The sequence below is a fragment of the Miniopterus schreibersii genome (assembly GCF_964146895.1).
Source record: "Miniopterus schreibersii genome assembly, chromosome: 3".
Taxonomy (NCBI): domain Eukaryota; kingdom Metazoa; phylum Chordata; class Mammalia; order Chiroptera; family Miniopteridae; genus Miniopterus; species Miniopterus schreibersii.
Genome location: NC_138103.1, coordinates 56,464,978 through 56,488,696, shown reverse-complemented (window position 1 = coordinate 56,488,696; position 23,719 = coordinate 56,464,978). Strand labels below are relative to the sequence as shown.

General features: G+C 38.8%; 1 protein-coding gene and 2 long non-coding RNA genes across 3 annotated transcripts in view; 2 read left to right on the top strand and 1 right to left on the bottom strand.

Moving 5' to 3' along the window:
* Nucleotides 1-8,674, top strand: part of ADGRV1 (adhesion G protein-coupled receptor V1) — a 425,471-nt gene extending 416,797 nt beyond the window's left edge. Inside the window, exons 89-90 of the mRNA XM_081133843.1 lie at nt 2,278-2,455; nt 7,629-8,674. Coding sequence (XP_080989969.1) covers nt 2,278-2,455; nt 7,629-7,747 — 297 coding nt within the window. The 3' untranslated portion in view covers nt 7,748-8,674. The remainder of the gene's footprint in view (nt 1-2,277; nt 2,456-7,628) is intronic.
* A 3,380-nt stretch (nt 8,675-12,054) lies between these two features.
* The window catches only part of LOC308555490, a 49,637-nt gene continuing 37,972 nt past the window's right edge, over nt 12,055-23,719 (top strand). The window contains exons 1-3 of the long non-coding RNA XR_013998548.1: nt 12,055-12,159; nt 12,719-12,812; nt 15,046-15,184. This is a non-coding gene — a long non-coding RNA (uncharacterized lncRNA). The remainder of the gene's footprint in view (nt 12,160-12,718; nt 12,813-15,045; nt 15,185-23,719) is intronic.
* LOC308555491 overlaps nt 14,362-23,719 on the bottom strand; it is a 30,544-nt gene continuing 21,186 nt past the window's right edge. Inside the window, exons 2-3 of the long non-coding RNA XR_013998549.1 lie at nt 18,366-18,488; nt 14,362-15,231 (exon numbers count right to left, since the gene is read on the bottom strand). This is a non-coding gene — a long non-coding RNA (uncharacterized lncRNA). The remainder of the gene's footprint in view (nt 15,232-18,365; nt 18,489-23,719) is intronic.

The following is a 23,719-nucleotide window of genomic DNA, read 5'->3' as shown; positions in this document are numbered from 1 at the left end:
TCTCTCTCTCTCTCTCTCTCTCTCCCTTCAACTCTCTCTGAAAAAGTAATGGGAAAAATATCCTCGGATGAAGATTTAAAAAAAATTTTTTTAATCTTCCAAATTTGACATGGCAGTGTCTGAACCAGCTTCAGAAATGGTTTTTTAAATACTGTTCTTCCTCAAATACTTACGCAGCTCTCTTCCTTCACCCATCCCAATTCACTACTTCAATCCCAACAAACACTCAGTGAAAATACGCTGAAATTATTTTAATTTAATTACCAAAAAATATTTTAGAACAAAGACGTGGAAAAGTGCTTTAGCAGTACTGCTTAGAAAATCTATCCAGGATGTCTTCTGTAAAGTCTGTCTCCCACTGCTTTCTGCATTCTGTCCACATCACATTGGTTTCCTGTGTCTAAATCACATTGCCACCAACCTGTTACTAATGCTGCCATAGCACTGGGACCATTGCTTAGATTTTAAATCATACCTGAAGGCATTTGTCCAGAAAGAGTTGGTAGACAGGTCTCTGAGAATTTCTACAGTGTCCAAGATGTGCTTGTCTCCCATTCTTTACATAGCTCATAGTGCCCTCTCTGTATTAAAGATCCAAGGGGAACAGTGCTTGTATTTATTTGCAACATGAAAAATGGCAGAAAATCAAAGTGCATGTGTCTGAAAAGGAAGCAGTTTATAGATAGGTAGGTAAGTAGAAAGATGATAGAAGATAGATGATGATAGATGATAGATAGATAGATGATAGATGATAGATGATAGATGATAGATAGATAGATAGATAGATAGATAGATAGATAGATAGATAGATGATAGATAGATAGATAGATAGATAGATAGATAGATAGATAGATAGATAGATAATCTCTCTGTTCAGTGATATATTTTTCTCTTCCATGTTAATATAGAAAGTAGTTTTATCTGTGTCAGGTTAAAATTAAGGTAAATGATCAAAAATCAAGTACAATATTTTTAAATTAGAATATGTCTTCAGTACCATAAATGTTTGGAAATCTAGTATAATATCTGTATCCCAAAAGTTCTTAAAACTGAATTATTTTCACATCAAAGTTGATAACAATAGAAATGGATATTTTTAGCACCAGCAATTCAGGGCCGAATCTAAAAAAAATTACTTTTGTCTTTTTTATTCATTACCCATTCTAGCATTTGCCTAGATTTGAAGTGTACAATGCAATAACCATTAGCCATGTGTGGCTATTTAAATTTAAACTAACTAAAATAAAATAACATTAAAAATTCAGTTCATCAATCACCATGTTCAAGTGCTCAGTAGCCACATGTATCTGGTAGCTACCATAATGGAGAATGCAGATATCAAACATTTGTATCATCACAGAAAGTTCTGTTGAACAGTGCTGACCTAGATGCTCAACTTCTTAGCGAAATTTTTAAAGATTTTGTCTTAAATTTATTTCTACAGTCCTTGGGTCACTTTCCTCAGTCTGCAACATCCCTGCAGTCGCTCAGAAGAGCTTATATTGGGAGACAGCAGCTGTGACAGTTCAATTCCTGGGCCCGAGCCACTACTTGAGCGTTCCTTTGGGGTGTTGCGCAGTGGCATACCCTAACGTGTGTTCTGCATTCCTCAGAGGCTTAAGATTGGCCTTGATCCAGCTGTCAATGAGGGACTGTCAGAGACATTCTAGGAAGCCTTGCAGAGAAGAAAAAGCATTAGGAAAGGAAGGATTAAGGGCTTTTTACCAGTAACCAAGAGGGAAGTGAGCATGTTTAATTATTTCAGGATAGAACTATCTTTTTAATCATTAAATTTTTCAAAAGGAAGAGTTTAGAATGCTATCAGAGAACTTTATTTTTCAATTCAGTGTGTCCTTATAGAAAGCTACTATATTTAAATTTTTATTTTGTATCTTAGATTAAAAATTAGGAGGGCTCCTCTCCAGTTCTTATATTTTTAACAGTTTTCTCTGCACAATGCATTTTTAAAAAAATAAAAGGTGTTGATTGGGTTGAAAGGTAATTTTCTTTCCCCACACATGACTGCGTAGACATCTACAAGTAATTCTAGTAGAGAAATCATTTCAAATCACCAGATTACATTGTGTCATGGGGAAACATACTTCTAAAAAAACAAAGGCACAATTAAAGGCCTCAATTCTAAACAGTTCAACAACCCTTTCACTTGGTTTGTGTAGTGAGATGCAGAGATAAATAGCTTATGTACAGTCAGAATAAGTACAAGTATGTATGTATTCATATTATGGTTTCCTTTTCGCCGCATCCCAACCCAAACAGGTGCCACCTGACTGGGAGAGAGGATCCTTCCAACAAGCCACTCAGGCCAGTCCTGACTTAAAGCCAAGCCCCCAAAATGGTGCCTCATTCCCTTCCCCCGGAGGATATGGCCAGGGGTCGCTCATAGCTGATGAGGAGTCCCAAGAGTTTGACGACTTGATATTTGCATTAAAAACGGGTATGTATGACCCCAGAGACTGCGTTAGAAGCAGGCGCTCTTGCTGTGCTGCATTTTATACCTTCACCTGAAGCTGCATAAGCACAGCCAGCCGCCCTTAGCGCAGCCGGGTTCTCATGACTCCTTCCTAATCTCAGCCTAACTCTAGGTTATTTTGTTCTTAACACTAAACATAACACAACCTCAAAATAATTTACAACTTGCTTTTTAACAAAAGGCATTCTCTAACTCAGTGTAAGTATCTCTGCCCTGGAATCATTCCAGAACACCAAGGTGCTATTGGGGCAGGTTCAGTGTCGTAAGACAATCAGCCAGGGGTTTCACTGGGAGTTTGGCCCCTCGTCTGCCGCAGAGACCTTCTTATGGAGTATTTTTAAAGCAGAAATTTTCAAAGGCCGCAGAGTGGGCCTCATGTAGTTCTGTCGTTTTCAAAGTGCCGTTACATACAGTATTTCATTGGCTCTTCCTGTAAATTCAATCCCACTCAACCTGTGACCCAATGGAAAGTTGTTTTCAAATCAAATATGTAATGTTTCTTTCATCTTTTTACTCAGAAAAATGTTAAACTGACACGACTAAAAAAACTTCAGTGAAGTTTTTATTTCTAGATGCACAACCAAGCAAGAAGATGTGTCCCTGCTCAGATGAAATTATTGAAATAATAATTCAAAAGTGCATTTTACTATATATGTAGCCATATATTCAGAATAATGCTTGGCACTTGGTAAACCTTATGTAGATATTGTTGAAGATTGAATGAATGAATGAAGAATGAATGAATGATTACAAAACCTAGAGTTTGCTTAGAGGAATAGACATTTACACAAATATGACATAAGTAGGTGGAAAGAGTTATAAATTATTGAGGAAATCAAGGAAATTTTTTGAAAACCCCCTTAATTGATTCTTGAAGACTGTGTAGTTTTTAAATAGGTTAAGAGTGGAGGAGAGGCTTCACCAGTGGAGGGGATCCAGTTAGCGAAGCCCAGGCTGACGCGTGCACCACCTGCCCCTGGAGGACGAGCGTCTCGGTGCGGCTGGGCGGAGAGGCGGCGGGAGAAAGGCTGTGAGGTGGCTCACCTGCACTGTGAAAAATGTACTGTCATTCCCTCAGGGGACTTCAGGGAGCCCCCTCCTTGACACATTCACAGTCACCTTCAATGGCAGGATTCCCCCCACTGAGTATATTTGAGAAACTGAAGATTCATATTCACATTACCATTTTAGCAGCTCTAAAAAGCCTAAAGATAACCCACTTCAATCCTTTTAACCTGGGCCACATGCAGTGATAGGTTCATCTGGGGGAGCGGAACACTTCCTGAGGTTTTTTGCATGCTGTGGAAGTGCTGTTCAGATGCCATGCTAAGGAGTGGGGTTTTATAGGACCTAGGGAGCCATGGAGGTTTGTGAGGAGAGGAATGGCATGTTCCTACTGGGTTTTGAGGCAAAAGAACTCTTATGAGAGTATGAAGAATACATTTAGAAGCAAAATCAAAAAGGCTGGACAATGTTACAGTTGTCCAAAGGAGTGAGGTCCAGGACTCAGATTTGAGGAGTAGAAATAAAAAAGAGAAGATGAACACGGCGGGGAACGCTGAGGAAACAGTGAGGACAGGCAGCAAAGGCTCCTGCTTTGCACCAGGTGACTAAGGAGTTGTGTAAGGAGCATCTGTTCATTTATTTGTGTGCAGTGGGAAACCGGTAAGTTCAGATTAGGGCACAGCGATCCTTAGGCCTGGCGAAGGATCAGGTTTGAGGATCTCGGGTGAGGGCTCAGGGTGGGAGGTGTTGATTTGAAATGCGTCCGTGCAGAGATTATATTTGAAACTGTGGGGATGAATAAGGTTGATCAAGGAGTGGAAGGAGAGAGAGAAGAAGAAGAAGGGTGCATGACCTTTTCTCTAAGGGAGGAAAGGAAAACGGGAGAAAGGAAGGAACCAAGAATAACATCATAGATAATATCTACACTTAAAGAGTGCCTAGAAGAGGGTCCCATTGAGGGAACTGTATAGCATGTGAAAGAGAACTAAAGAGAAGAGAGATAATTTCATTTTATGCATAAGTGCACAGAACGCTCATTAGCATTAGGACTAAAAAGGGGGCTCTCAGGTCACAAATAATTCTCGGGGAAGATGATGGCCCTAGCACTACAAAGGGGTCAGTTGTTGATGTTATGACACCGGAAACATAGAATGAATTCTTGCGGCATAATTCAATTAGATGCGAGTACTATATATATAACAAGTATTAAATGCATTTAGCTCGGGAATGTATGGAATGACTTCCTTGCTTATAGATAGAGTTTAGTATTCCTGAGAGTTCACTACACTCGTTAGGAAATAAATACTTCAGAAGACCAAAATAGCAGTCTCTCACATTGATTCCCTCTATTTTTAGAAAAGGTACTATAAAAATCAAGCACCACCCCTAGACACTTTCCATCGTAGAATGTGGTCAAATCAGAGCAACAGTCCACATGCCATTCTATCTAAAGCAGAATTTACAGTTGACACAGGCCAGATTTGGCCCACCCAGGTGCTTTGTTTGACCTTCAGCATTTTAACATTTTTTGAGCCAAAATTTAAAAATTTAGAAAGATACCCCATAAAAATCTAGAGAGATACCCCATAAAAATCCAAAATTTCTTTTAAAATAAATAAATCCAGCAGCAGAGTGATTGAAGTTGAATAATAGTTGCCTCTTTAGGTTTGTCCAGTGCTCACCAGACCTGTGTTACTGGTTTCTACTAGCTTCCCTATCATCAGTTTAATTTGCAAATCTTGATCTCTCTCGGGTCCACCTTAACTACGGGCCACTCCAGCCAAGTCAAGTGAGTCTTCTAAATCTTTTTTCATTTGAACCCCTAAACAACTTTGAAAGTTATGTAACCCTTTGCATATATTTTAATAAACATCTAAAGATTTCATCCTAAGTGTAAATAGTGCCACATAATGTAATTTCCACTGTATTATAAATTTTAGTGTTTTAAAATAAAAATTTTACATTATTCTATTAAACTAATTCAAAGAGTTTAAATTCCATAGCAATTTGATGCCCACTGTTATTCATTTCATTTTATAAATATATGAGCAGCCTTTTCTTTTACAGGTGGAAAATTTACATCATTCTCTTTGCTCGTTGAAATTGTTACACATCTTACATCATGACTTACATATACATTACATGTAGAGGTAACATATAATTTATCATCCAAACCAGGGCAATTTGAGAACATAAAGGGGATGTGATTAATAATTTTTTCAGGTATAAACTGGGACTCTTCAAATATTGCATTCTCCAACTCCCTGTTTTGAAAGAATAGTGAATTATTTGTGAAAGGGTATGGACATGGGTTTTGATGGATGAGCAGGAAAACACCCAGGCTGGAATTAACATGGCATATCCAGGACCTGTCAAGATACCTGATCACATTGAGAAAGCTTTCCAATGGGCAAAGGTTGAGATATGTCTATTCAGTAGAGTAGAGTCAGATTAGGGAGTACCTTACAGCCGATGCAGGAGGTTTCAGGCTCCATGCAGTTGGCCTAATGTTTGTTCGTGAGAAGGAAAAGGCAGTGGAATGCTGTATAGATGAGAGGAACAGAGTGGACAATAGAGATGGAAGAGGCATTTTCAAGAGCTAGGATGCAGAGCATAGTTTATTAATACATACAACACACATTTGCTGAACACCCACAGTGTACTGGGCACTGTCCTATAAGCTAAGAATATAAAGATATGAAGGACATAATCCAATGGGGAGTCAGAAATTTTAAAAGAGAATTATGTTGTTTCCATGGCTAGCAGAGGTGATGCCTGGGTTGATAGTTACAGAAGAGTGGAGGCAGCCAAATTAAGAGTTGGGGAATGAGAAGAGAATTCCAGGCAGTGCCACCATAATAACATGGTATGAAAAGGGAGTGACCAGCAGCTCTAGTGAGATATCAGGCTAGAGGGTAGGCAGGGGGTCAGGTGGATCTTGTAGGCCTTGAGCAAGGCTGAAGATAAAGCCTCCAGTGGTTAGACAGCAGGAGGAGATGCAAGAAAAAGCAGACCTCTGGAGATCAGAGGGTGGGGTGGACCAGAAGCAAAGGGAGGAAGTGGGGTTTCAACAGCAGCCTTTAACAGAGAGAGGATGGGAAGGACAGAGGCCCAGATGAAGGAGGGTTTGACTAGAAGAAGGTCATTAATGGGCTCCCGTTTCCATCCCAAGTAGGGTAAGACAAAGCTAGCACACCGTCTTCCCATAGCTACCAACTGTGCAGAATAATAGCCTTTCCTATATCTCAGACAGAAAGGGAAGTCTCAGCTCCCTGACAACTGTGTGTGTGTTTTCACTTTCCTTCTCTTTTAGAGTCTAGTGCCCAACAGATACCAGCAGCACTCCCTGTGACCACATCCCCATTCTGTGTGTATGGCGGCGGGGGGGGGGGAATGAGAGTTTGTGAATTAGAGAAGAAAAGAATGAGGTGTTACTCTAGCATAGTGTTAAATTTCCTGACTTTTCTGAGTTGTGAAAAAAACACAGTGAATAGTGGAGCTCCCTCAAAACAAATTCTGAGTACTATCTGTAATCAACGCTAGCTTTGGGGGATTCTTGTGTGGATCTGTTTTGCTTCTGTGTTGCATAATTATTTTTATCTTGGGATCAGATCTGAGTCATTCAGAGCCCAAGTCTTCCGGGCACTGAGGGGCACCAGGTGTTGTCAGAGCACGTCTTTCTTCTTGGATCACTGCCCACCCTGGCGGAGTCTCAGCTGAAGGGCCTCGTACATTCAGTACCTGTGGGGTTGCAGCTTATATGTTTTTGAACAGCAAATCCTACCCCCTGCTGAAAAATTCTGATAACCTGCCTGAATTTGGGGGGGGGGGGGATTTTTTTATTTTAATAAGCCCCAGTTGAGAAATGCTGTTCTTGGGAGTAAGTTATACCTGTCAACCATTGAGAACCCAATTTGTGTCTTTAAAAATTAATTTTACTTATAAAAACTACCAAAAGGAATTTAAAGTATAGTTTTATAATTGTACATTATTAAAAATATTTATTCTAAATGTACAGCTCTCTTTTTACTGATATAATAGAAGTAAACATGTGTTGACTTAATGTAACTTGATCCTTAATTCACTGCACTAATAATTGGGAGTTTTTGTGTTTCTTATTTTTCTATTACAGGTGCTGGTCTCAGTGTCAGTGATAATGAATCTGGTCAAGGCAGCCAGGAGGGAGGCACCTTGACTGACTCCCAGATCGTAGAGCTCAGGAGGATACCCATCGCCGACACCCATCTCTAACAGCACAGTAACCATTAGAATGAGGATACTTTCATATTTGTATTGGCTTTGTGCTAAAACACTATAAGTACATGCAGCCCGTATAATAGGAAACTGTGAAATTATTAACCCAGAAGTGATTGTTGTGTTGGAATATAAATTACTTATGTCTTTGTGCAAAATGAAAATTCACTGCTGTAATGAAAGACTGGATTGAGTTATATCAGTTAATAGAATGTATATATTCCAAGAATATTAGTTGTTTTTTAATCGTCCTACATGGCTAACATTGTTTAATAAAAGTAGTAACAGTCAATAAAAACAATAGAATCCACTTGGCATCACTGAGGCTCATTATTTTTGAGGAAATGTGCATGAGCAAAGAAACAAGCTCCAAGGCTAGATGATGTTAAGTGCCTGTTTCTGCCAGCATCGATGCAGGTGATCCAGATTCAAGGCTTCACAGTATCTAAAAGACTTTCATTCCTAAAAACCATAAAATTTATTTTCTGCTGATGGGGTTACTGGAGTTTGCAGAGTCTTTCATTGAAAGTATGTATTTCTGCTCATTATAAATTTAGGGAACTGAACATTTTCCAAAATGAATGTTCTGTTCCCAGTTAAAAATAACTCCAGCAAGCATTTTAGCACAGTGATGAAGAGGAGCATTCAAACAGTACAGTTTGTTTGGGAGAAATATTTCTTGGTTTGGATTTTTTAGTCTTTCTGTGTCTTGGAATGAGAAATCAGAAAGCCTGTCCCAGAACAAACACTATTGTGTTCGTGATGATTTCATTGACTGTGGTTCCAGAACAATCATTAGGAACAGAACAAGTTTGTCCTAAGGAATCCTTTTTGACCTTCTGTTTTGGAAATGTTAAGTAATTCTGAGAACATCAGTATCATCCCTAGAAAAAATTAAAATTAATAAAATTTTATCTAAGAGAGCATTTTTAATCTGTTTATTATTTCCCTTAGAGCCACAATTAAAGCATCTAAGTGCTCTACTGTTGCTGTTAAGCATGGCTTCATTTTCTATAAAACCTGAGGCGGTAATATTTACCTTGGTCAACTGCAGAATGACTCCTCTCCTTCCCGCTGGTCCTCCCGCTCCCAGCTCCTCCCTCTTAGACTGAGTTTTGATCAGTGGATTGTCATTGTTGCTAGAAAATAAAAGCTGCATAACAGAAGTAAACAGCATAAAAAACAAAGGCTATATCATTGGTGGAGTTATCTTTTTTAGAAACTTCAGAAATGGTGGTAATAAGGTCGAATTTATCTTAAGTGACAAAAAAGTTAGTTGTCTCTTTCAACCTGCGGCATTGCGTAGTAGTCTCTTCCATGCTAGGGTAGAAGCAGTTGATGAAATTGGTTACAATATATAAAATTTAATATGAAAATTTTGAAACTGGTAAGCATTCTAAAATTGTTAACAGGTTTTGATGAATTGGAGGCTTAGGTAGTGATTACACAAATGTGAGGTTTCATTGTGCGGAATCCATGAGTCATAAGCACTGTAACATTTTTTGCGGATAACTAGATGTCTAATTCTCTAACAAAGGCAATGGTCAATAGCTATTTTCATTTTTCCATGTTGTCAAAATTTGGGAAAATCTGGCCAAAAACACGACCAATCTGGGCACCTTTCTTACTTCAGGTTACTGGATTTCCATTGCTGCCCAAAAGGCCATCTTCATAAGGAAGCAAAAGGACCACCTGCCACTGTTTAGCGTGATTCTTTCAAATACTGGAAAGAAAAAACAAGATTTTTAGAAGGCACAGCGCTAAAACAAATAAGCTTCGTATTCCAACAGCAGCAGCGCTTTGCCAGTCTGTTTCCTCCCGCAGATTAAAGCGGGACAGCTGCCGGGAGGCGAAGCAGATCGGACCCCGTTCCTGAAAGTGAAAACGGAAAGGCTGGGGCTGGAGCACTTCAGCTGTGGTTTTTCTCTTTCGATAGGCTTGATCATATTTTCTCCTTGACGTTTTTTAAAAGCAGCTTTATTAAGATATAATTCACATTCCATACAACTCATTTAAAGTGTGCAATTCAAAAATATTTGGTATTTTACATTATTGGGTTTTTTAATTGTGGCAAAATATATGTAACACAAAATTTGCCATTTTAACCGTTTTAAATGCAATTTTTAAATTCAGTGGTGTGAATTACATTCACGGTGTTGTGCAAACGTCTCTATGTCCAGAACTTTGTCATCATCCCAAACAGAAACTCCATCCCCATCTCTACTCGATTCTCTGTATTCCCATCAGTAGACAACTGGCATTTCTTTGGGCAATGTCTCTGCTTCTGTAATTTTTTGTGATTCATTTGTCTTTTGGTTTGTTTTAGGTATCTTTCAACTGTTATTTTTTTTAATGTTAAAAAAAAAAAAAAAGGATTTTTCTCCTTTGGATGCAAGTAAAGCAGGTATGTCATTGGGGCCGGGGGTAGCTTAGAGCTGGTGGAATTCCTATCGATAAGATGAGAGGCCTGGCAAATGGAAACCTTCGTAAGCAACACACAGACAGGATTTCACTGGGGAGCTTCAGCTTTGAGTTGGTTTTCAATCTCTTGAGGTATTTTAGGGTTTAATTGATATTTTCCATGTCTCCCAAATATGATCAGAGAACCTGAAATATGTAATGGAGGTATCACTGGAAAAAGCAAGTGCTATTCAGTACCACAGCTTCCTAACAATTTCACTTCTTTTTTCCCCCCAGCACTTAAGATCCTCCCTGAGTTTAGCCGTAAGGCCTCTGGGTAGGTCTGTTTAAGGGGAAATCTCCATCAGATAAATAAATGGTGCCTGCCTTTTCAAAGTGATTGGTTGCCAGAGTGGATCTTATCTAAGTAGCCTGAGCTGGTAGGAACAGGGAAGGCACCAAGGGCATTCCTGTATCTCCTGTAGTCTTTTAATAGTTAATGGCATGAGCCCCGTCTCCTTACTGCTCCTCTAGCAGGAGGCAAGCGGAAGGGCCACATTGTCCATAAGTAGCATTTAAAGAGTGGACAGAGTGACTAAGGCTCAGAACTTCCACTATCATCCGTCTTTTCTAGTCTTTTGACTGACTAGTGAAATAAAGCACAAGTTTAACAAGGAATGTAGTCAGAACAACCCAGATCTTCACTAATGCTTCAGTATCATTGATTTATGATTAATAAGCATCTTTTACATAAGTAAATTTCATGGTTTCAGGAAAAGAAGCAAATGGAGAAAAAACCTGTTTTCCTTCATCTATGACAAAGAGATGTGCCATGGTCCTTGGAGACATTTCAGATGCTTCAGTTCAGTTCCCAGCCTGGCCCCTGCCAAGGACTCAGCAGCTGGTCTCACAGCTTTGTGCTGAGCACCAAGATTAGGGCTGAAGTCCCTAAAAATGACTCAGCTCAAGGAAATGGTTAGCTCTTTCGGTACATGAAATAGTATTTTAGTCCTGTGAAAAAAAACATGAGTAACCACTTTCCTAATAAATGAAAGGGTTCAGATTTAAGGAGAGTAAACTATATTTTTTTGCCTGTGATAATCTTTTTGGAGTTTATGAACAAAAGCACACAAATTCGAATTTTTTTTAAATTTAGGAATGTACTGATAGCATTTTTTTTGGTAACACTAATGAAGGAAAGAGACAATGCAAATCATTTCAACATTACTTATTTTGGATTTGGAGTGTGATTACATTTATTTCAAAAGTAGGGTATGTGTGGGAGGGTAATATTGAAAACAATTCTGATGGGAATTCAGAGCAAGAAAAATCATGATAATAATAGTTTCTATTACAGTTTACAATGCATTGATTAAAAGATATTTTAAAAAGCTGATTCATGAAGTGTATGAAACTGTCCATCATCCTACCCCATTGTGGTGTGTGTGTGTGAAGACTTTTGCCACATTAAAGAAGGGAAGTATATTCATTTATTAAAAGACTTGAAAGAGTAGGTGAAAACACTGAAAACAACTTAGAAAGGTGCTCAAGAACCATCAGGGGCATTATGGTCTTATATAGTAAATGGTGGTTTCCTGTTTTTAAATGTCATCTTTATCCTCAAGATTCACCCATGTGGTCACATATTGCATAATTTTTTCTTTTTTTAAAGCTGAATAGCATTCCATTGCATGTTTACACCACATTTTCTTTAGCCGTTTATCTGTTGACGGGAATTTTGGCTTTGTGAATAATGCTGCAGTGAACACGGGCATGCAGCTGTCTCTTCTAGTCCCTGATTTTAATTCTTTTGGATAAATACCAAGAAGTGATATTGCTGAATCATGTGGTAGTTCTATTTTTAATATTTTTGAAGAACCTCCCTAATGTTTTCCATAGCAGCTACACTATTTTGCGTTTGGACCAATGGTGTACAAGGATTCCAATTTCTCTACACCCTCACCAACACTTGCTATCTTTGGGGGTTTTTATCATAACCATCCTGACAGGTATGAGGTGATATCTTGTGGTTTCTATTTGCATTTTCCTGATGACTAGTGACACTGAGCATTTTTTATATACCTGTTGGCCATTTGTATGTCTTCTTTAGAGAAATGCCTATTCAAGTCCTTGGCCCATTTTTTAATTGGGTTATTAGGGTTTTTTGCTACTGAGAAGTAGAAGTTCCTTATATTTTGGAGATTGGCTTCTTGTCAAATATGTGGTTTGCAAATATTTTCTCTCATTCCATAGGTCACCTTTTCATTCTATTTATAAGTGAAATAAGCCAGTGACAGAAAGATAAATACTACATGATTCCACAATTCTGTGAGATATCTAAAATAGTGAAATTACTAGAATCAGAAAGTGGACTGGTGGTTGCCTGGGGCTGAGGGGAGGCAGAAAGGGGAGTTACTAATCAATGGGCATAAGCAAGATGAATGAGTTCTAGAGATCTGCTGTATAAACTTGAACCTATGGGCAACAATATTCTATTGTGGTACACTTAAGACAATTTTATAAGTGTTCTTACCACAATAAAATTTAAAATTTTTCATTTGCTGACAGGGCTGCTTGACCACTGTCCTTTACTACAAGTGCTGGCATTGCATGGAGAAGGAACTTCTTGCTCCTAAAGCCTGAAGAAAAACTTATTTTCCAGGTAAGTATGAGAAACATTGTAGATTATAACCCTTTGGTTACAAATATTCGTGTATATGTAATTTTCCACTCAAAGCCCTTATGACTAACATCATGGAATAATAATGAAATGTGTAAAGTAAATATCACCTCTAGATATCTATTTACCCTCTGTTTACTCCTGTTGCCCGATAATCCTTAAAGAATCATCTTAGTTTGGAACATGTTACATGGACTACTGCCAAAATGAAAACAAGTTTTTCATAGGTCATCAGTGGTTTGAAGACCTTCAAACCTTCCTTGGATAACTAGGAAGTAGAATGAATTACAGATATAAGTCAACAAATTATAGCTTTGAAATGAAATCTGTTTGGTGACATGAAGATATGGCATCTGATTTGTACAATAATTGCTATCCATTTGGATTTTTAAAGGCAAAACATCTGTAATTAAATCTATTAAAGATCAAGAAAAAGTCTGCTCTAATTTAGTTAGTAGGATAAAGATGATTTTTTTTTCAGTTCAACAAATATTTATAGGGTATCAGTTTTGTTCTGGGCATTGTGCTAAGTGCTTAGGGTGCCAACAAATGAAACACAGTTCCCACTCTTCATAAGCTTGCAGTCTAGTCCGGGTTTCTCAACTGGATTCTGCAGATGTCTTTTGGGGCTCTGTGAGAGGCTACTAGGAGTTCTAGAAAAGACTGAAAACATTTTTTTTTTAATTGTTTGAACTTCCATCTCCATGCAACGCCAGCACTTGCAAGTGAAGAGTGGTGATCAAGCAGCCCTGTTAGCAAATTACTTTTCTGTCCTTTGCCAGAAAGAAAATCTGCTTTCCACATTTCAGACTTTATCTTGGAGAATGGCAAGAAGCCAAGACTTTTGACTCATAATCCTTTGGGTTGTTTTGAGAAATCAGAATGTGGCTGGGTATGGGAAGGTCTTGACTTATATATAATTAGTTTGTAACAGCATGAAATAGAGGCGTTGCTCAGTTATAAAGATGACAATGTGTTCTTCTGAACCTTGGACACAAACAAGTAACCCGATAGGCATTTATTGCTTACCTTCCGAGTACAATTAATCTTATCCCCTTGGCCCACCAAGATTAGAAATTACGTGTTATCTACATTTGAGTGATACATTGCAAACTGTTACTTCAAATGCATTTAGTACAGGCATAGTAAATTAACCACAAAATGACAAATACACAGTTCTTTGACACTGAGATTGGAATAGCCCCTGGAGGAGGGGTGCTGCTAGAGAATTCAGTCACACTCAGTTATTCATGGAGAGTAGTAAGGACCTCTGTCCCCAGAGAACAGGTTGAGTTTGAAGATGGGCAGAGGAAGTGAGACTCTCTCCCCTTCCCCCCACCCCTGCCCCAGTGCTGGCATCTGTGTGTATATCAGTTGCTTGGGGATATTTAAGAATGGGGCAAGTCCTATTTCTGAGTGTGACACTGGTCAGAACTTCAGTAGAGAATCAAAGTAATCAAGCATGTTCTTCTCAGCTCACAGAAGTAGGGTTTTTTTTTTCTAAAATTTATTATTATTGTTATTTTTTATTCCTCACCTAAGGATATTTTTCTTTATTTATTTTAGAGAGAGAGGAAGGGGGAGGGAGATATACAGAGAGAGAGAGAGAGAGAGAGGAAACATCGATGTGAGACACATCCATCAGTTGCCTCCCGAACATGCCCGGACTGGGATGGACCCGCAACTAGGTACGTGCCCTGACTGGGATCAAACCAGCAACCTTTCGATGTGTGGGACGCTACTCCAACCAACTGAGCCACCCGGTCAGGGCCTCACAGTCGTAGCTTTTACACACATCCCTTCCTCTCTGTAGCTGAAAAATAGCAGCTTATTTTTTTCCTCACACAATTGCCACCTGTATACTCCCCATCCAGTGTGGAAATAGGGCTTATGTATTCAATACTGAATTTTTAAGAAAATCATTTCAAAAATATCAGCTCTGTTCCTGCTCTCCTCTTAAGAGGAGTGAAAAGCAGTTGATATTTTCTGCCTTCTAGGATTTTCACCAACAAAATAAATGTATTTTCAGCATAGATGAGGTAGAAAGACATTCAACTATAAGTGTTCTCAATGCAGATTTCATTTGTATTTGTGGCAAAGGTGGGGGAAAGGTTTTTCCTATATGTGGGTGAATTATTTTTTTTCATATTATGAAAACAATATATTTCAAGTTTCAAATATCTGACAAGTTCTATAAAATCTCTTTCATCAATAGGTAAAGGCTTTCGAACTTCATGATCTTCTGCCAGATAGGACCGGTGTCATTCACTGGTCTGGGGCCAGGTCCATTTGAAGGCATGCCGCGGTGGCACAGGAACGGTGGGAAGAAAAACCGTGCAGTCATGTGTTGTACAGTGAGTGTTAAATCCACGGTGTTTGGATGATAGGGCGTTCCGTTTTCCTACAAGGGAAGCAACATGAGAGTGAGCCACCAGAAGACGGTGGTGGTGGTGGAAGTGCTGGGCGTGGAGGCAGGGCTGGAATGCTTCTGCTCATAGGAGTGAAGGGAAAACCTGGCTTAGTACATTCTGCACCAGATTTACAATGTGGGTGGAAAAATGAACATTTGTCAGCAAATTTACTACCGGGGAAAGCTTTGCAAGGTGAAATAGGGTGATGGTAAGCATATTCATCCCCATTTTTACAGGCAGGCCAGCCCTTGCAGGTCCCCAAAAGTGTTTCCGGTTTCTGTGCCACACTCCGTTTACTCATTGCAGCATCCAGCTGCCTGGTCATCAGTTGCAACCGCCGCGGGTGGAGGAGACCTCTGAGTCCCTTGTTTGAGGCTGTAGTTTTGTTTACAGATTTCATTCCTTCAAAGCACATGTCCTCCTCTTGATCTGACATGTATCACAGGGGGCTGGGAACACCAACTAGCATGACTGTAAACTTGGGACTTCCATGTTTTTCTAGTTTTACAAGATCTCATATCTATACAAGGTGTCCTGAAAGTACCCAAAGGTTATCTGCAGTCTTCATCCCCAACTCTTGGTTTGAGGCCACGACTGTTTCCTCAGTCAGCTTTAGCTTCTTCAGAATAAATGATCTTGTGTCTTTATGATACTGTTGTAATTAACCTAGTTATTAATAACATGAAAGAAGCAAAGGGGAGGCCAGATATTATAGGCATGCCATTTCTGCAGCTTTGCCAGGAAGTTGCAGTTTAACACTCCCAGGGGGCCACCATTGGGCACCATTCTGTTATCAGTGGAAGTGGGGAATCTCTTTCCCCGCTGAGCTGGGGGTGGGGTCCTTATGATATCTTGAGAAAAAGAATTTTCTGAGACTCGCACAAGAGAATGAGTGATTTTTATTTGCTTGGAATTAAGTCCCAGGGTTTCCAAAGTCCCATTTCCCTTAATCCAATCTTGGAAGAAGTATAACTGAGGCCTCAGCAGAGCTAGAAGCAAAGCCAGTGTCCAGAGTTTCCATTCCATTAGGTCTGGTGCAGCATTAGGCTAGTTGCAGTCCATTAGTCCATTTTGTGGAGTCTGCATGGCTGTGGGCCATGTGGGCAAATGCCAGGGAGCCAAGAAAACGCACCCCCTACAACAAGAGTCCCGAGAGAATCAAAAGAGCCAGGAGCCAAGAAAGCAAACTCCTTTGTTTAGGGGATTAAATATTTCTAATTTTGTGCCCTTTCAGTGGCCACACCTACTCTGGCCAATGACCTGCTCCCAGTTGTGACTAACAAGCAAGTACCTTCCCTATTTCATGCGTCTATTCTCCACCCTTTCGGTCCCCCCCCCCCCCCCCCCCCCCCCCCCCCCCCCCCGCGCAATCTGCTGGGAACAGACCCGTGACCCCCTGGGGAGTGTTAAACTGCAGCTTCCTGGCAAAGCTGCACAAACGAATGCCTGTACTATTTGGCCTCCCCGTTGCTCCTTCCCTGTTATTAATAACTAGGTTAATTACAATGGTATTAAATATGTAAAATAAATACAAAAATTATGTATTTACATATTATATATATATAAATATCTGACATACATTTATATGTTATATTGATAATATAGATGTCTATTTACACACAATCATCTTCACACACAAATATAAACATACATGTATATAACAAGTTGTTAATAGTTCAGAATTTCATAATTTCTTTGGCTTGTCTATTTTTCAAGTTTTCTGTAAAGGACGTATTATATATATATAATAAATATATACTTTTTTTTTTGCTCAGTCAACTTCTAGTGAAAAAATCATAGCTAGTGAGATTTTTCTAAGGCAATTATTTAGAGCAGTTTTAGGCTCACAACAAAACTAAGAGGAAGGCACAGCGATTTCCCACATACCCGCCCTCACGCATACACAGACCCTTCTGTTACCAACATTGCTCACCGGAGCGTTACATTTGTTGTGATTCACGGACCTACACTGATACACCATAATCACCCAATGGCCAGTTTGCTTTAGAGTTCACTCTTGGGCCTTTGATTGTATGGGTTTGCACGATATATAAGGACATAACCCATCATTATAAAATCATACAGAGTATTTTTACTGCCCTAAAAATCCTGTCTGCTCTACCTGTTTATTTCTCCTCTACCCTCTACCCTGGCTTGTGAGATTTTTAGCGTCCGAAGACCTTGGACACCTTATTCCTGTGGAAATGACCCACTTTTATAATCCGCTTCATAGAGGATATTAGGTGAACACAATGATTGACTCTCAGGGACCCCCGTGAGCCTCGGAGCTGTGGGTGCTAGAGCCTGGGGCGCTCTATTGGGAAGCCCTTAGGCATCCTAAGGAGATGTCTAATGTGGGCGTGGGAAAGAAGGAAGCCCCAAGCCACAGGCAGGTCTGTCAGTGCAGTTTATAGAAGGAACAGAGGAGCGATTTTATCCCAATCAGTGTTAGCATATTTTAAAGATAATGGCATATATTTTATAGTCACGTATGAACTATTCACTAAAGAGTGAAGATTTAGGGTATTTTAGAATTTTAAATTCCATGTTTCAGAAAAAAAAGCTATACTCTGTTTCAAATGAAATTTTAGCTTAAACTTTTTCCCCTTAAGGTAGTCAGTGATTTCAAATAACTTCTACATCTAATCACTAAATATTTCTTTTGTTGCATAAAGTGACCTTTTAGATTTTAGTACTAAAAAGCAAAGGGAAGAATTAGTCTTCTCCTGCCACTATGTCTGGACTCCCAGGCCCAGCATGCTTCAGGTGACTGCACACAGTCCAAACAGTCTCCACATACGCTGTCAATCCTCTCAGCACCCTCCACCCAGCAAGCGCAGGACTTTCGGCCTCTCCTCTTTCTCTCCATGGTATTTTGAAATACGTGTAGCATACTTCAGCATTTTTTTTTAATCTTCTTATAGACATTTAGGAACTTGATGTTTGATCTCTGGCTTTTCCTATTTTATATTTTCAAACAAACCTAAATTTATTGTGCTTCATTTACATTTATATAAAATAGATATTACCTTACTTACACTTGTCAAAAATATTTCAGTCTACTTTTATACAAATCAAGGTCCATTTAGAGGTGTTCTGCTCAGTTCTAAAATTAGGTCAGTACCTCTACGAAATGTTGTGTGTCTCAGGAGGCTGTCCATGCCCAATGCCATCTGTTTTCGCCTGCTCCTCCCCTTTCACCTAGAATATCTTCTGAGTAATATTTTCCATCTTCTTTATTCTCTTACTGTGACAATATCAAAAACAACATCAGACCCAAAGAGATATTACGTTAGGATAATTAAAACTAGCTACTATATTAAACACCAATTTTCAGTGGCTTAACATAATTCAAATTTATTTCTTGTTATGCAAAGTCCAGTAAACCTTTCCTTCAAGCAATGACTCAGGAATCCCGTTTCCTTCTATCCTGCGGTGGAATGATCTTTTAGACCCTCAGAATCCTTTCTTTTTAGCAGGGTGGCCTGGGAAAGGGAGAAAGGAAAACGTAGAAGCTTTCATAGAATATGTTGTGATTAGAACTAGAAGCTCGTTCGCTAGAACTCAGTCACAGGGCCCTGTCTAGATGCAAGAGGGGCTAGGAAATGTGCAGAGATGTGTGCCACGGAGGAGCCGATATAGGTGAACACCAACAGCCTCTACCACATAGAGAGTCTCTCAGATCTTTCCACAATTACATCATCTCAGATGGCCAGCCTTTTCTAGAGCATATTTTTATGGACACAGTCCTCTCATCATCCCAGTCATGCTGTTGCCTTCTCTGTCTTACTTCTCTGGTATCATCATTTTAACTCACCCAGTAAATTTCTTCCCATTGTCCCAGTAAATTTCTGCGAATTCTCACCATTCTCCCTCAAGATCCAGGTATGAATTAAATGCTTCCAAAGCTAATAACCTTGCCTCATATTATGTTCACCCCTTTAATGTTTGTAAGGAATAAAAAAATGAGGGAGAAACCAATAAAATCATCACTAGCTATCATAAGAAACCATTGACACTAAGTATAAAAAACACTAAAAATGGCTGCAATGAAAACTCTAGGGAAAACAGAAACTGAAATAAGAACTTATGTTTATTTTATAAAAGACTAACAATTTTTTTTGATAACTGATAAATGTCTATGTTTTTAATCCTTCAAAATTCCTTGAGATGAAAAGACAAATCCTCTGGCGCCAGACCAGATAGCCTAGGGGTAGATACTAGAGTTATGACACATGACTGCTCCAAAGAACCAGCTGCCTGAGGAAACGTCTTGTAGTTGTCAGACCTGATGTCAATGACCCAAAGATGAGCTAAAATATTCTGAAAAGCAATGTCTTATACTAGACATCACTGCTAAACCAGATATTTTTCTTCACCAGAAGCAAATTTAAAAATGACACAACCCATGATAAAAAGACCTCATTCAAACACTGCTAAAGGAATAGAGGGAAATATTGGTAGATTTCTTAGTCTTTACTTCTATCCATCCAATCAGTCATATACAGTAAAATAAAAATGTTTCTACTTGACTTAATTATAATGATACATTTTCTTTATAGGGCATGTTATAGTTTTTCAATCTTATTTTAAGTTTATCTTACTAACTTTTTTATCTCTTCAGTGACTAATGAGAGTATAACAGTCCTTTTGATTTAAATTGACCTATTGTTACCATTGAAACTTATTTAAATCAAAATTATTCTAAAGTCTTATATGAGGTCAGACTTTTCTTGGCTGGATGGAGTAATAGTTGGCATTTTGATTTAAAGTGAAGAAATAACTTAGATTAGAATAAAATATTTTCCCTGGCTCTTTTACTTACAGGAAATCATAGATTATTTTTTTTCCAAAGGGTAAAGAAGAAATTTGACTAATAAGATACATTTATACAAATAACCAATAACATGAGTTAAAAAGATGTTGTTTATAAATTCTTTTATTTGTACCACTTCTCTAGAAATTTATTCAATTTAGGGAAAAATTAGTTAAAGTGCAAAAGAATAGATGCTTTGCTATTGGGACCTTATTATAATATGCAACAAAGTTCAAATAATTTTTAATGTTAACAATTTAAACTGTAAAATCATCAATAGTGTGATACCTGGGTTCTTTTGATTGCAGAAGAGATACACCTGTAAAACCAGCTCCAGGGATAAGGGGAAATAGACTATTATAAAATTACAGGTCATGCTATGGATCTCTCTCTCTTTCTAACTCTCTCTCTCTACCTCTCTATCGCTCTTCAGACTAGATTTCTGTGCTTCCCAAATTGAAATGGAAAAAAATGTGGCTGATAACTTATACCAACTTGCCCTCCATTTAAGAGAGTACCTCCACCAAGACCCAGTTCTTAATTCCTGCACGTGGATCTCAGCTTGTTCCAGTTTGAATCAGATTGTGAACCTTTATTGCAGTCAACTTTGGCAGGAGCTGGGTCATTTCATTCAAATGGGGATTAAAATCCCACTGCTGGTATAGCTCAAGGAAAACACAAAATGTAGCAATACAATGGCAAAAACAATGTTAGCGTTAAAACATGGAAAAGTAAGCTTGCACAGTGATTAATCAGCTACCTTAACTGGAAAGTTTTTATTAATTTGACTGATCGTCTGCTTTAGTAGCATGTTGCATTCAATCTCAATGAGTTACTTAACGATATAAGTTATAGGCTCTGAATTGCTTAGCTTCAGGGCACTCAGTCACAAAGGTCATGATGTGGATATCATCCTCTGGAGTTCTAGTACATAGTAGTCCTCTTTATATGATAGAGCATCTAGAACCTGTCATGGTTCAGTGTGTGTGTGTGTGTGTGTGTGTGTGTGTGTGTGTGTATGCTGTAACCTACTTCTCCAACGGCATTGCAAATTTGTGGAGGCCATGTATTAGATAACTATATTAGTTATCTATGGCTGTGTAAAAAATTAAAAGATTGGCATCTTAAAACAACACATATTTATTATCTCACACAATTTCTGAGAGTCAGGAATCTGGGAACGGCTCCTCCTAGGGGCTTCTGGCCCAAGGGATTTCCTGAGGTCACTGTCAAGCTGTCAGGGCTGCAATCTTAGGAGAAGTTGTCTGATTGCTTGACCAGACTTAGAGAATCTGGTTCCAAGATGGCTTGCTCAGGTGGCTGTTGGCAGAAGGCTTCAGTTCATCACACTATGGGCTTCACAGGGTTGCCTGGGTGTGTTCATGGCATGTCTGCTGTTTTCACTATAGCAAGTTGTGAGAGAGAAAGAGAGAGAGCAGCAGTGCCTTTTTATGACTTAGTCTCCGAAGTCACACACAATGTCTGCTTTATTCCATTGGTTAGAAGCAAGTCACTAAATCTAGCCCACACTCAAGGAGAGAGAAATTAGATTCCACCTCAGGAATACCAAAGAATTGGTTGACTATTTAAAAACTACCATTAATGTTTTAATGGCATCATCAAAGTTTACCTTTGAACCGCTACTTTTTATTTGATTGATTGCATTGTAGGATTCACCAAAGTAAGGAATAGGCATGTGATATTGTGATTTATAGTAAATATGCATTTAGTCTTCATCTTTTTGGCACAGCACCTAAAACCCTGGGACTTTCCTAAGTGATGAGAGCAACAAAAGTGTCTTGTTATATTAATAAGTGACTTTTTTACTCCACTTAAGGATGGGGGCTGGTTGCCAGGAGAACTAACCATGTGATTAGAGGGTTGGAACTTTCAGCCCCACTTCTAGACCTCCAGGGAGGGGAGTCAGAAATGAAGAATAACATAGCAGAAATAAAGAACACATTGGAAGGAATAAACAGCAAATTAGAGGAAGCTGAGAATAAGATTAGCGAGTTAGAAGACAGGGTAGAAAAAAATCACTCAGAGGTCCAAAAAGAAAAACAATTAAAAAACAGAGGACAGTCTAAGGGAGCTGTGGGACAACATAAACATAACAATATTCGCATCATAGGAGTGCCAGAAGAGATCAAAAGTAAGCAAGGGTTAGAGAACATGTTTGAAGAAATAATGGCAGAAAACTTCCCTAACCTGGTGAAGGAAAAAGTCACACAAGTTCAGGAGGCACAGAGAGTCCCAAGGAAGAAGAATCCAAAGAGGTCCATGCCCAGACACATCATAATTAAAATGACAAAAATTCAAGACAAAGAATATGAAAGGCAGCAAGAGAAAAGCAATCTGTTACTTACAAAGGAGCTCCCATAAGGCTCTCAGCTGACTTCTTATCAGAAACTCTACAGGCCAAAAGGAAAGGGCATGAAATATTCAAGGTAATTTAAAACAAGGATCTGAAACCAAGACTACTCTATCCAGCAAGGCTATCATTCAAAATAGATGGTGAAATAAAGAGCTTCCTCGCCAAAAATAGCTAAAGGAGTTTATCGCCACCAAACCAACATTGCAGGAAATGTTAAAGGGACTGCTGTAATAATAAGAAGAAACAGAGAGAGACATAGGCATAAAGAATTAAAATGGCAAAAAATAAGGACCTATCAATAATAACCTTAGGACTCTGAGGGAGAGATCAACAGCAGTACAATCATAGTCATGGATTTTAACACCCCACTGACTTCACTGGATAGATCTTTCAAACAAAAAGTCAACACAGAAACAGTGACTGTAAATGGCACACTAGATCAGATGGATTTAATTGATATTTACAGAACATTTCACCCCAAAGCTGCAGAATATACATTCCTCTCAAGTGCACATGGGTCATGCTCAAAGATAGACCATATGTTAGGGCACAAAACAAGTCTACAAGTTCAAGAAGATTGAAATCATGTCAAGCATCTCAGATCACGATGGTATGAAATTAGAAATCAACCACAGTGAAAACACTCAAAAACATTCAAACACATGGAAGCTAAATAGCATGTTATTAAACAATGAATGGGTTACCAATAAAATCAAGAAAGACATCAAAAACTTCCTGGAAACAAATGAAAATGAACACAACCCAAAATCTATGAGACACAGCGAATGCAGTCCTAAGAGAGAAATTCATAGCACTACCTCAAAAAGCAAGAAAAATTTTTAGTAAGCTATCTAACTCTGCAACTTAAAGAATTAGAAAGCTCCACTGTGAAGCCATCTGGGCTAGGGCTTTTTTTTGCTGGGAGTTTTTTTTTATTGCTGCTTCAATTTCATCAGTTGTTATTGGCCTATTCAGGTTTCCTGATTCTTCCTGATTCAGTTTTACATGATCTCACTTATATGTGGAATCTAATAAAATAGACTGAGGAACAAAATAGATCCAGAGACATAGAAGCTTGGAACAGACTGATGAATCTCAGTGGGAAGGTGGGGGTGGGGGAGTGGGTGGGGAGAGATTAATCAAAGAATTTATATGCATATATGCATAACCCAGGGACATGACAATAGTGTGGTGAAGTCCTGGGATGGCAGGGGGGCAGGAAGCAGATGTGGGGTTGAGGGGATCAATGGGGAAAGAAAGGGGGGAAATCTGTAATACTTTCAACAAT